The sequence below is a fragment of the Phyllobates terribilis genome, unplaced genomic scaffold, assembly GCF_046119375.1.
Source record: "Phyllobates terribilis strain yellow unplaced genomic scaffold, ASM4611937v1 Scaffold_9__5_contigs__length_417890890, whole genome shotgun sequence".
Lineage (NCBI taxonomy): Eukaryota > Metazoa > Chordata > Amphibia > Anura > Dendrobatidae > Phyllobates > Phyllobates terribilis.
In genome coordinates, this window is record NW_027362769.1 from 89658772 (window position 1) to 89673747 (window position 14976).

The 14976-nt window shown below is 39.5% G+C and overlaps 1 protein-coding gene across 5 annotated transcripts in view; it reads right to left on the reverse strand.

Annotated features, from left to right (window-relative positions):
* Positions 1–14976, reverse strand: part of PCNT (pericentrin) — a 105337-nt gene that overhangs the window by 55620 nt on the left and 34741 nt on the right. For all 5 annotated transcript variants that reach the window (XM_073646761.1, XM_073646758.1, XM_073646757.1 and 2 more), the window contains 4 exons: positions 6874–7092; positions 6640–6789; positions 2058–2204; positions 226–377 (listed from right to left, as the gene is read on the reverse strand). In XM_073646761.1, the coding sequence (XP_073502862.1) occupies positions 226–377; positions 2058–2204; positions 6640–6789; positions 6874–7092 (668 nt within the window). The remainder of the gene's footprint in view (positions 1–225; positions 378–2057; positions 2205–6639; positions 6790–6873; positions 7093–14976) is intronic.

A 14976-nucleotide genomic window follows, 5' to 3' on the forward strand; every position in this document is an offset into this window, starting at 1 on the left:
CATGAATCTCGGCAGATGTGCTGGTCGTAACATCATCGGCATCGTTCAGTCCACTTCCGATACAGAATTGAATGGTTCTGGACATTGCCAGATAACCCCTTAAAATAGTATTTATACAAAGTTGGATATTTCCTAAGGTAAATTGATAATAAACCTTAAGTTTGATAGACTTGCAGCAAAAGCTTCTAAACCCTCGAGACAGAGTAACCCCAGCTGAGTACTCACCGTTCTTGCTGGGCGGCATGCACATCCGATTGCAGCATTGCCACCAAGTGCTCTCCTTCCTGGTTTTCCCTCTCCCTTCTCTGCACAAGAACATCCATTTGGGATTGAGACGCATCCATGTCCTTAGTTAAAGATGAGACTTTATCCTGCAGCTGAGGATTACGGATCATAGAGAAAAGGGACAGAAAACTGATCATGACCCAAACATGATATCCCTTGTATTAAAGTTGCTCTTCAAGACCATCTAATCAAAGTTGGCCACAAGCAGTTACTTCTTTCCATTCTCTATTGCAGCTTCTAGAAAGTTACTGGGGCTGACATGCTATGTGCTCACAAGTTTTTGCAACTTAAAGCTGGCAGAGAGCAGTCAGCCGGCACTTCTCGCTGGTGAATGCAAATGGTGGTATTCACAGCTTCACGTCTGCACCAGTCACCGAGACAACAGCTTGGAAGCTTAACAAACCAAAACACAAGACACAGCCGTGCCACCTCCCCGCCCAGAGATTCCTTTTACATGCAAAGTGAATAATTTAACAGACTGACACCTTTAAACTTACGAGTTTCAGGCATTACATTATGGCAATATTTGGTGCAAAAGCCTTTAAGGAAAAAAAAAAAAAACACAAAACACGCACACATCAGAAGGGTCTCGTAAGTGGAGCTCCTCCAGAATAAAACAGATCCCAATATAGAAGACTTGGGAAAAGAAAACTCCAGACAGAACATGATGCAAACCGTGCGGGAGGTGCATAGAGAACAGTTCATTAAGAGATACATCTGCTGCGATTTTGTATTGAAAAATTAACAAGGGATACATCTGTGACTATTTCCACTCAAAGATTATAGTATTTGATCCAAAACGGATTGTTCTTCTCAATCGAAGCAAAGATCACATTGCATATATGATGGGATGGGACAGTGAGGACATTAATGAGGGATAACTTTCAAGCTGGAGTCAATCTTCAATTGTCCCAGATATTGGTTAGACCACATAGTAAAGTAGCAGGTTTCTGGGAGCAGCATTTTGCCCAAACCGATCACGACTACAGCCAGAAAAAGGTCATATGAAAAAAAAAAATCATCTCTTACGGCTGCGACCGTGAACTATACCAGTGGAAACGTGGATTTTAAAACAGGCTACAGAGTCCAAAAAACTCGCATTACTGTTTAACAGAGTTAAAATCTAACCAATTTCAATGAGCGACAGGTTAGGATCAGCAGGAGTTTAAGTTAACCAAAATATGGGATCATTTCTGTGATTCATTTTAAGAAAAAAAAAAAAAAAGCCAAAACTTCACAAACCTGCAGGTCTGTGGGGCTATCGAGTCAGGTGTGAACAGGTCATCAGAAAGTGTCCTATTTAAATCAGGCTTAAAGTTTAATGTATTTTTTCCCCACATTTTTATTTTTAATTTTTGAAATCACCATTTGTACGTAAACAGATTAGAATTCTTGTCGTTTTCCCCACTAGAGCTTTATTTTTTTAGACCATCTTCCTGTTTCAGGAAATTCACATGTACATTAGAAGCAACCGACTGACTAGGGCCCTATACTTTGTACCAAAGCATCTAATGAGCGTGTGCAAGTGTCACAGAGAAAGCAGGGGGAGCAGGGATAGCTGTGACATTTCCCATTGTGATTGTGGGAACCCGTTATCAACTGTGTATAGAGTGTAATCTTTTGTTGTAATCCTGCCTGTTTTAGTGAAATTTGCAGTGAGTGGAAGAGATTTATAACTTCTACTGTGATCCACAGCAGATGTTGAGGACACGTCTGCCGCTCATATTAACAAATCCGCTCCATGTGAATTCACCCAAACATCCAGTACACACCTGTAACACGTCTGTTTTTTTATCTTCCAGCTGCTTCATGAAGTCATCCTTTTCCATTCGATGCTCCGCTCTCACTTTTTCAAGGTCTCTATTGAATTGTTCTTCGAGCTCCTGTAATGCAGACCTTTTCTCTGTACAGAATTCATCCTGGGGAAACACATGCATTCAGGGAGATTAAGTGAAATGCAGACACGAGGTCAATATTATTAACTATTTTATGTGGTATGGCCATCTGAATTAAATGGATAATCAAAGTTTGAAAATTGCTCAAATTTGTCAAATTTCTGATGTTTTTATAAAACGCAAAAACGTATAATCGACCTAAATTTGCCATTATCATAAAATACAAAGCGTCAACAAAAAAATTTTTTTTATTGTTAGTGCAGTCAGCTTGTCTAAACAGGTTAATAAATGACCGCTAATTGACAAATATGTAGCTGATCTGCGGCCATTTAATACCCCAGGTCGGCCAGTGTAAAAGCACAAACCAACAAAGACCAACAAAAGTTGGAAAACCAGGGTACAAAACTAAGCAACAAAAACCAAAAGAAGACCCTTAAAAAATACCTTTAATAGTTTCTTTTATAAAAAAGATACTCAATGGTACCTATGGAACAGAGTATACACACAAAAGCAAATATATACTTTGATATACTTCAATTATCATACAAAGGGAGGGATGTAAGACAACGATCCAAAATTGCCCTAGGTCACCCTAGTAGTAGATAATAGCCCACCTAAAGGCCAAGTATTTAGTTCACCCTAAGGGTTCGAATGATGTCCCCACTCATCAGTGGGTATAGCTAAACTCTCCCTATATCCCCATGCACACACAAGTGAAAAATATATCAAAATAAAAAATAATAAACAAATTGCAAAGCGTCAGATCAAGTAACAAGATGCCAGTCACATACAGTATCAAAAATGGACTAAATGAAAAATAGCCCGTTACACATGGCAATCAACTATACAAAATAGACTTAATCAACTATCGCCCGCAAGATGCCAATCACATACAGTATCAGAAATGGACTCAATTGAAAATAGCCCGTTACACGTAGCAATCACATATACAAAAAATGGGCTCCGTAAACTAACGTCCGTTTTTTGACATATCAGCTAGTACTTATTAAAAATATAGCTTATGGGACCTCAAGTTGCATGATGCCAATCAACATACAATATCAAAAATAGACTCAATCATAAATGGCCCGTTCACGGGGTATAAGCTAATGCTTATTAACACTACTCATTCTGGGATCATGAAAGAAATGATCAATTATAATCAAATACTAGAAAATTCAAAACTTAAAGTACTAATTAAGATGTCAGAGGATAAATATAGATAAATAAACATAATGCAAGAGTAAACTTAATATAGGATAATTCTTCTGAGATGTCCATCAATACTCATCAATATTATAAACCATAGGGCCACAATAAAATGACCCAAACAAAGATCACTAATGGAAGGTTATCAATGAATGTCTCAAATTGTAATAATCCCTCAGAAAAAAATCAAAAAAGGAGACGAAATATCATTCATAATGTCCCAGGCGTCATCAAATAAGGTAACAGTTATCCTCAGAAAAACATGACAAAATGTCCAATATTAATGTCCCAGCATCCGTAGTTATGCAGCATATCCTATCAAGGTGGTTGTAAAATATAAATAAATGGACTTATTCTTAAGTGCATTTCTTCTGAGATGACAGATGATATATTTCAAGCAATACATGTATCCAATTGTAGTAGTCCCTCAGAAAAAATATATATAAAAAAAAAAAAAGAAATGAAGCGACCATTCATACTGTCCCAGCAACAGCAATTATGCATCAGTTATCTTCGGAAAAAATGACAATGTCCATAATTGACATCCCAGCATCCGCAGTTATGCAGCGTATCCTATCAAGGTGGTTGCAAAAAATTAAATAAATGGACTTGTCTTAAATGCATTTCTTCTGAGATGACAGATGATATATTCCAGGCAATACATGTATCAAATTTTTATAGTCCCTCAGAAAAAATATATCAAGAAAAGGAATGAAGCGACCATTCATACTGTTCTAGCATCAGCAATTATGCAACAGTTATCCTCGCAAAAAATGACAAAATGTCCATTATTGACATCCCAGCATCTGCAGTTATGCAGTATATCCTATCAAGGTGGTTGCGAAAATAAGTCCATTTGTCTATCTTAAGCGCATTTCTTCTGAGATGACAGATGATATATTCCAGGCAATGTTCCTAGAGGGACCATGGAGATCATCCAGCCAAAAAGAATAATGGATTTACGATAAGGGGTTGTCAGCAGGTACGCCCATTCAGGTTTATCCAAAGAAAGTCCATCAATGAATGTCCCAAGGTGATATGCCAAACATGAGGTCCCATTGACCTAGTCCCAGTCCCTACACGTTTCACCCCTTCCTCAGTATGGGGCTCATCAGGGGACAGACAGTATACGGTTTTTTGAATTATGGAAGCACACATTTGCTGTGCACCTATTATGGGCTTTCTCCTCTGATACTGTCTGTCCCCTGATGAGCCCCATACTGAGGAAGGGGTGAAACGCGTAGGGACTGGGACTAGGTCAATGGGACCTCATGTTTGGCATATCACCTTGGGACATTCATTGATGGACTTTCTTTGGATAAACCTGAATGGGCGTACCTGCTGACAACCCCTTATCGTAAATCCATTATTCTTTTTGGCTGGATGATCTCCATGGTCCCTCTAGGAACATTGCCTGGAATATATCATCTGTCATCTCAGAAGAAATGCGCTTAAGATAGACAAATGGACTTATTTTCGCAACCACCTTGATAGGATATACTGCATAACTGCAGATGCTGGGATGTCAATAATGGACATTTTGTCATTTTTTGCGAGGATAACTGTTGCATAATTGCTGATGCTAGAACAGTATGAATGGTCGCTTCATTCCTTTTCTTGATATATTTTTTCTGAGGGACTATAAAAATTTGATACATGTATTGCCTGGAATATATCATCTGTCATCTCAGAAGAAATGCATTTAAGACAAGTCCATTTATTTAATTTTTTGCAACCACCTTGATAGGATACGCTGCATAACTGCGGATGCTGGGATGTCAATTATGGACATTGTCATTTTTTCCGAAGATAACTGATGCATAATTGCTGTTGCTGGGACAGTATGAATGGTCGCTTCATTTCTTTTTTTTTTTTTATATATATTTTTTCTGAGGGACTACTACAATTGGATACATGTATTGCTTGAAATATATCATCTGTCATCTCAGAAGAAATGCACTTAAGAATAAGTCCATTTATTTATATTTTACAACCACCTTGATAGGATATGCTGCATAACTACGGATGCTGGGACATTAATATTGGACATTTTGTCATGTTTTTCTGAGGATAACTGTTACCTTATTTGATGACGCCTGGGACATTATGAATGATATTTCGTCTCCTTTTTTGATTTTTTTCTGAGGGATTATTACAATTTGAGACATTCATTGATAACCTTCCATTAGTGATCTTTGTTTGGGTCATTTTATTGTGGCCCTATGGTTTATAATATTGATGAGTATTGATGGACATCTCAGAAGAATTATCCTATATTAAGTTTACTCTTGCATTATGTTTATTTATCTATATTTATCCTCTGACATCTTAATTAGTACTTTAAGTTTTGAATTTTCTAGTATTTGATTATAATTGATCATCTCTTTCATGATCCCAGAATGAGTAGTGTTAATAAGCATTAGCTTATACCCCGTGAACGGGCCATTTATGATTGAGTCTATTTTTGATATTGTATGTTGATTGGCATCATGCAACTTGAGGTCCCATAAGCTATATTTTTAATAAGTACTAGCTGATATGTCAAAAAACGGACGTTAGTTTACGGAGCCCATTTTTTGTATATGTGATTGCTACGTGTAACGGGCTATTTTCAATTGAGTCCATTTCTGATACTGTATGTGATTGGCATCTTGCGGGCGATAGTTGATTAAGTCTATTTTGTATAGTTGATTGCCATGTGTAACGGGCTATTTTTCATTTAGTCCATTTTTGATACTGTATGTGACTGGCATCTTGTTACTTGATCTGACGCTTTGCAATTTGTTTATTATTTTTTATTTTGATATATTTTTCACTTGTGTGTGCATGGGGATATAGGGAGAGTTTAGCTATACCCACTGATGAGTGGGGACATCATTCGAACCCTTAGGGTGAACTAAATACTTGGCCTTTAGGTGGGCTATTATCTACTACTAGGGTGACCTAGGGCAATTTTGGATCGTTGTCTTACATCCCTCCCTTTGTATGATAATTGAAGTATATCAAAGTATATATTTGCTTTTGTGTGTATACTCTGTTCCATAGGTACCATTGAGTATCTTTTTTATAAAAGAAACTATTAAAGGTATTTTTTAAGGGTCTTCTTTTGGTTTTTGTTTCAGTGTAAAAGCACCCCAAGTTTGCAATTTAATGAGGAATATTTCAGCGCCCTCCAACTTTTAATGTTTTGGACAGACCCTGTGTACCCTATACATACATGTTTCCAGGGGGAAGTATTAGCAGGTCTTACTTTTAGGAGACAGATTTGCTGTTCCAGCAACATCTCCGACTGACACTTCAACAGCTCGATCTCCTCCTGGTACCGCAGCTGCTGATCAGACTGTCCTTGTAGATTTGTGGACAGAGCCTGACGTTCACTAGTAAGTTCTGCAATAACCAGCTGTACGAACACCAGAAGAAATACAGAATTAGTCCTGGCTCCATGTACAGAGATACTAGGACAGATTATTAGATAATCACTGACCTCCTGCTTCTGAAGCTCCTCGGTTGCCTTCTTCAGTTCTTCCTGCAGTTTGATGGTTTGATGTTCAACCTCTACTTTGTGCAGGTCGCGGAGCTCCTGCAGGGCCAGCTGGTTCTGTGACTCCATTCTCAGAACTTCCTCTTGTAAGACATTTAAGGCCTGTTTCTTTTCCACCTCGATTTGGAAAAGTTGTTGATCGAGCTCCTGTTTCAGGTCCTCCTAAAAAGGAGTAGGATAGATTTAAAGAGATCTGCCTGTGATCGTTAAGATGTAATCATAGAAAACCAGATAAAAGGAGCTTGTACTTATTAAATTAGTGCCAGCCAAACCGGTTGATTGTATCAGAACCAGGCAAATATTTCCTGTGCATGACTGTGTCCAGACTATCCCCCAACCATAAAAGCTGGATCCTATTGCTCTTAAAAGGGGTTGGCATACCTTCATTTCACATCCATTGTATAGATTATTAAATAGAGATAGAGATATCTCTATCACGTAATGAACAGGACCGCCCATTTAGCCATCTTCTAAAACTAAATTTTCCAACAGTATTTGCTTCTCCTCAGTGCTTCACGCCCCTCGCTCTTAGGTGCTCCTGGCTAGCCCCACATCGCTGAATAATCAAATTAATATAAGTGCAGCATTCGCATTATGCCTGTGTGCACTGTATGCTCATGTACAGAACCCTGTCTGGTCGATTCTATCTTCTGCCATCTGCATCAGTATATCTGTGTGGTTTTATATAGTTACCTGGCTCCTAGAGGACCATCTGCTAGGAGCAGATCAGCTTCACATCACTGATCAGTTATTCTGCGGCAGACAGAAATAGAGCTTGGCTCTGCACTACCTTGTTCTTACAAGCTCCATTGTGGAGGAGTGCAGGACAGTTGAGCTATGTTAAAAACTAGCTAACACCACTGCAGCTATACTGATGTAGAGGGCAGAAGATAAAAATCGTTCAGGCAGGGAATGTGCAGTAAAGAATGTATTGTAAATGTAGAATACAATTTCTGTCAGATGTGGAGGCAGAGCCGGCAGGGGCATCCTTTGGGAGGAGGGGAGTGATTTGTACAAATTACAGTAGATTTAAAAAAGAGTTACCGTATTTTTCAGACTATAAAGACATACATTGTTCCTCCAAAATTTTGAAGGAAAGTGGGGGGTGCGTCTTATAGTCCAAACCTTCTAATTTAATGTCTTGTTGCTGTGGGTGGTAGGGGCATGGGGGGGGAACGGCAGTGGCGGAGGAGCGGGGCACAGAAGGCAGGAGTGGCTGCTGCAGCCTACACTGTCCCCGCTGCTAAAGAAAATGAATATTCACTGCTCCCCACGCCCACGGGCATGGGGAGCAGTTAATATTCATTCTCCTCAATCACGGGCATACAGTGACTGCAGGAGCCGTGGCTCCTGCAGCGCTCATTTGTGCCTGCTACCTACTAAAGAGCATGAATATTCACCCCCTCTTCATGCCCTTGGGAGTGGAGAGGGGGTGAATATTCATGACCTTTAATAGCGGGCACACGCGATTGCCCGGCAGCTGCAGGAGCCATGGCGCGGCTACAGTGTGCGCCTGCTATTAAGGAGAATGAAGTCACTGCTCCCAAAGCCAACAGTCCCAGCGTAGGGAGCAGTGACTATTCCGGCAGCTGATCTCCCTGTGTGAGCGCGCATAGCAGGGATGCCATGAGTCACCAGGACGCGACGCTGGAGCAGAGGGAAGAAAGGAGAGTAGGAGTTTTTATTTTTGTGTGTGATGGGGATGGAGGTCCATACATACCAAGATGTGGAGGTGCCATGCATACCAGGTTAAGGGATGAGGGGTGCCATGCATACCAGGATGGGGGATATTACCCCTGTAACAGTGTTAGCAGCAGACCCCCTCCCCCTTAACAGTGCATCATGACCACATTTTTTGCTTACATTTTTTTCTATTTTCCTCCTCTAAAACCCAGGTGCGTCTTATAGTCCAAAAAAATACGGTATATTGGAACAAATAAAGGTCTATATCATTGTAGGACCACATTGTGCTTTTGGGAATAATGATTTAATACAGACAAGCCACTGCTAGGTGTCTAGCAGCAGCTTTTTTTATCCCCTTCCTACTGAGAACATATGAATCCAAGAAGGGGTTTGGAGGTATAGTTGTTGGCTGCATGAGTGCTTGCTCAACCGTTCTCTAATTGGTATACCCACCTCTATGCAGGCTCAACCATCCATTTGAGATTAGTGCAGTACTGCAGTCCTATAAAAAGGTATGGAGATAAATAGATGGAATGTGTACAGGGTCATAAACCTTCCACTGAGCCCGTACACCACTCTGTGCATGCACTCACGCAGGAGGATCGTGGGGGGTGGGGACGTCACAGGACCCAGACCTCCACCTTTCTGATGCACATTTTAGGAAGGGACTAGAGAATAAAATAGGTACCCTTCAATGTTTTTGCACTAAAAAGAAAGATCATAAGCCACATGCTACTTTTTTTTTTTTTAATGCCTCACAAGTGGATAAGGCTAAGTAACGTCATAAATTGCACATTATTGATATGTGACAGCTTTTAGGTGCAGGTCTAAAGTCAGTTAACTAAGAAAATGCCTAAGAGAAAGGCGTCTAACTTTCAGCAAGATGCGCCCAATCTATAGGACAACTAAACTGTCGCCATGTGACCCCAGCTTACATAGGCAGCTGTACTCCAGAAGGGGACCGGAAGACCACCTAATGTGTATGGAGTGGGACGACGACTTTGCAACAGATGATTGAATTTGAACACCTTTTGTTCTCCTGTGAGATAGGCCGCACCAGAGGATTGTGGCATCAGCACCCCTCTTTCCAAGATTTAAAAAACACATGCACACTCAGCCAAACAGTGTCTGTAAACCAATACTTAAAGTCTTGCAAAAGTCAGCAAGTTTGCCATTAATGTTAAAAGCATGCATACTTCACAAAATCACTGCAATATTAGTTGACGTTCACTTGAGAGGGTTTTCAGTATCTACAATGGAAGACGCTATTCATGCAATTCAACTACCAGCTCCAGCTGCTCTGTCAAGACTCTTACTCTATCCTCCGAGAAAGAAACACTTGTATCCAAGAATGGTTCTAGTAAAAAGGAGAAACTGACCAGAAACAGCAACATTAAAAGAAAAATACAAAAAGTTATGGCTCTTAGGATGCCCCGAAAGCACATATGGTGTCATGGAAAACTCCGTATACTGAAGCATTATTGCCCATCATAGGTTGCTTGTCAGTTTGCCAGTTAACCCCTTAAAAATCTGGACATTTTTTCATTTTTTGCTCTCCTGTGTATACTCCCCCTTCAATTTTTCATTGACTTTACCATTTGAGAACTTTTTTTTTTTTTTGTATTTGTTTTTGTGGGATTAGCTGTAGTTGACTGACACCATTCATTTTACCATAAAATGTACTGAAAAGCAAGCAAAAAATAATCCAAAGTAGAATGAAATGGTGGTGGTGGGAAACCAAAAAACCCCCACAATTCCTCCAATTCTTTTTTGGGCTTTGTTTTTACAGCATTCATTCCATGGTAAACAAAGTACCTGGCTATATACTTATCCATGTCGGAACGTTTCCGGAGTGAGGTTATTTATTTTTTAATGGTAAAATGAATAAAAAAAATATTAATTATAATAAATAAATAAATATAAATATATAAATATAAATATATAAATATAAATATAAATATAAATATATATATATATATATATATATATATATATATATATATATATATACATACATACATACACAGTTTTCAGAAAATGCTGACAAGTTATAATAGATTTTATATACAGGGCTGTGAAGTTGGAGTCGGTATAAAATGGACTGACTCCGAAAATATATAAATTGGGTACAGTAGTACAATGCAGGATGTGCTGTAAATGTTTTCATAAAAATTTGGGAAAGTTTTGAAATGTCCTATAAATGTCTGTTCTGTTCCTGATCTAAGGGTCTTGGCTGTTAGTTGAGATGAATCTGTGCTGCACCTTATGTACACGCTCAGTAGTGAGGCTGTGCTGTGGAGTCGGAGTCAAGAAAATTAAGGAGTCGGAGGTTTGGCTTAATTGTTAGAGTCAGCCTCCTGGCGGCAGTTGTGTATATCCATGGTCTCCTGCGTCCCCAATAAAGCGACCAAGAAACGGCAATTCTGGCATTTGTTTTTTTTCTTTTGCTGTTTTATGTATGGTTTCAATACTGAAGACAAATCAAAGCATGGTCTCTGAAGGCGCTCGCTACACTTCTGGTGTCCTAGTATACCAAAAAAAAAAAAAAAGGCGCACGATCACCGAGTGCACCCACAGCTGGGCATAGGCAGGGTGCACCGAAGCCTCCTCCTTTTTAATTCATATGCAAATTTAAATTCTCAGGCACTGTACCAGTAACAGGTACAGTGGTAGAATGGCTTTTATAGGGGGTCCCCTACAACACTGTATAACCCATTTAACATGCATTTTGGGATGTCGGTCTGCCTTTAACCACTTCGCGCCAGAGCCCGTTTTTGCCTTCGTGACCAGGCCAATTTTTTCAATTCTGACCACTGTCACTTTATGAAGTAATTACTCTGGAACGCTTCAACGGATCCCCCTGATTCTGAGTTTTTTCATGACATATTATACTTCATGACAGTGGTAAAATTTCTTCGATATCACTTGCGTTTATTTGTGAAAAAAAATCTGAAATTTGGCGAAAATCTTGAAAATTTTGCAATTTTCAAACTTTGAATTTTCATGCCCTTAAATCAAAGAGATATGTCACACAAAATAGTTATTACATAACATTTCCCACATGTCTACTTTACATCAGCACAATTTTGGAACCAACATTTTTTTTGCTCATCAGTGGCCCTGCACTTTTTCCAATGCCATTCTGGTAGCCCTAATAAAATGCGAGTTACGGGTCTTCAAAAAATGAGGCCTAATTTACGTAACCCGGATCACACTAAGGATCTACTTAGATCTGAATCAAGGTGGATTTTTGTTCTTGATACAGTGGCCCCTAGGGGTATAAATGAGGACTTTTCATTTACTGGTTACTTGGCTTAAATTCCCATGGTATCCTTTCTGTTAGAGTCCCGTTTTGGATTGAGGGCCCTCTGGTTTCCTCCTTTTTCCTTTCTCTTTCTCCTCCATTTTTCCGGTTATCTCCTCTCGTGTGGCTGGCTTGTGCATCTCCTTAATTTTAATTTTAATTTTAATTTTACAACAAGCTAATCTCTGGTCATCATTGCAAATGCCATGCCCTTACATCTATATGCATATTATATGTATTGTCATTAGACTTTATCAGCCACCTTGTAATGGCCCACAATCTGTATATGATTGTTGTCTGTTTTATGTTCATTTGTGGTTGGTTTGTCTTATGTCTATGTTTGTATTGTCATGATTGGTCACACTCTTATGCACATTTGGTGACTTTCTGATTCTAATTACATCTTTCATCTTGTTCTTGGCCTAGTCAGGCATTTTTCTTGATTAGGGCTAGCCCTCTTGTCTCTGTACCGGTGCATTTTTTGTAGCGGACGCGCTACTTCCGGGGGTGTTTATTTACATATATATATGTTTTTTGCGCCTTGTTTTCTTTTTTGTGGCTGTGGGACCATGTCCCGTGCGATCCCAATGGGGGCGGCTCCTAGAACCGGATATGATGTTTCCTGTCTAGTTCCGGTTGCGTTCCACCATGGCGTCTGGGTGGAACGCATGAGTGATAGGAAGGGGCGGCGCTTCGCCGACCGGATATGACGTCTTATTCAATTCCGGTTGTGTCATACCATAGCACGTGGGCCGCACGCTGTGGAAACAGGAAATGATCGTTCGATCCGCCACGATACTGGAGAGACTTAGTGAGGGTATTTATTTTCACCTGAAGGGAATCACACTAAATTGGATAGACTATTTAATATACACATGTGTCCACTGACAACATACCCCTGACGAAGCTGCGGTCTAGCAGCGTAACGCGTAGGGTCTCTGGTGCCAACAGGTAACTATGTCACTTTATTATTTTTGACCTTTTCCTTTGACCACTTAAGAGTGTCTGCTTGGTTATATATAGGGCCTTCATTTATGATCCCATATCGTATACCAGGTGGGATGATATGTTTTGACATACGCTGATATTACAAGGGCCCCTAGTTTAAGCAGACTACTACTTCCACTCATTCCTCTATTCTTTGATCTATTTATTATTATGTATGGTTCGATTATTTGGGAGTACGTGGTTTATTATCCATATTTGGTCTAGTGGTACTGTGCCACCCTTCATTAGGGTGACATAGCTTGGTCAATAAGCCTTATTGTATTATGAGATGGTAAATATATTATATTAAATGATACCTGTGGCTTTAGGGGGATTTATTACTTTGGAACACTACATTATTCCTCCCCTATGAATATTGCTATGCTTTGTCTGTTTTTAATTGTTTTTATTTTTCTGTGTTGTCAGTCTGTAATCATGTAATAAAGATTTTTTCATTTTTCTAATATTGGGTGTGCATGGTTGTATATCCTGAGTCTTTTCTCTTCTTTCTTATATTATGTAACTATATCAGGTTACTATAGCACCCCATAACATTTATTATTTCATAGCAGTGCCCACCTTCTTGTTAAGGATTGCTAGGAAGCTATAAGGGTTAAAAGTTGACCAGCGATTTCTCATTTTTCCAACAAAATTTACAAAAACATTTTTTTTTTTTAGGGACCACATCTTATTTGAAGTGACTTTGAGGGGTCTTTATGACACAAAAGTGACACCATTCTAAAAACTGCACCCCTCAAGGTGCTCAAAACCACATTCAAGAAGTTTATTAACCCTTCAGGTGTTTCACGGGAATTTTTGGAATGTGGAAGAAAACAATGAACATTTAACTTTTTTTCACAAAAATGTTACTTTAGACCCAATTTTTTTATTTTCACAAGGGTAACAGGAAAAAATGGAATACACAATTTGTAGTGCAATTTCTCATTAGCGCGCTGATACCCCATATGTGAGGGAAAACCACTGTTTGGGCGCACTGCAGGGTTCGGAAGGGAAGGAGCGCCATTAGACTTTTTGAATGTAAAATTTGCTTGAATAATTAGCGGATGCCATGTTGCATTTGGGGAGCCCCTGATGTGCCTAAACAGTGGAAACCCCCCACAAGTGACACCATTTTGGAAACTAGACCCCTTAGGGAACTTATCTAGATGTGTGGTGAGCACCTTGAACCCCAAGGTGCTTAACAGAAGTTTATAATATTGAGCTGTAAAAATAAAATTTTCACATTTTTCCCACAAAAACGTTTTTTTCATCCCTTAATTTTGCATTATCATAAGTGTAACAGGATAAATTGCACCATGAAATTTGTTGTGCAATTTCTCCTGAACACGCAGATACCCCATATGTGGGGGAAAACCACTGCTTTGGTGTACGGCAGGGTTCGGAAGAGAAAGGAGCGCTATGTTGGCTGGGATAGGTTGCAGACACCATGTCACATTTGAAGAGTCGCTGACATGCCGAAACAGCAGAAACCCCCACAAGTGACCCCATTTTGTAAACTACACCTCTCAAGGAATTCATCTAGGGAAGTAGTGAGTATTTTTTAATTTTTAAATTTATACCATTGGGCAGTGAAGAAAACATAATTATATTTTTACCACAAAAAAATGTTTTACCCTCAGATTTTACATTTTCACACAGGGCAATGGGTAAAAATGGTGCCGAAATGTGCCACACAATTTCTTCTAAAAGTGGCAATACCCCATATGTGGCTGTATCGTACCACTCAGCCATACGGCGAGATCTGGGGGGGACGGAGCGCTATTTGACAATTGGAGAACAAATTATTGCAGAATAGGCATTTCGATTTGGGAGCACAAAATTTTCTGAATTTCTTTTGGGGGGGCAAGGGCCATTTCGCTTTTCCAGAGCCTGTCTGCTACCAGTAACTTGGAAGTCCCTTATATTTTTACCAGATGACGGACCTGAGTGGGGACTAGCTTTTTTTGAGGACTGAGTTGAAGCTTTTATTGGGAACATTTTACATAACATTTATCCGGTGCTCTAGGCTGAGCACTTACATCAGGGTTTCCATCTAAATTTCCAAGTGATGT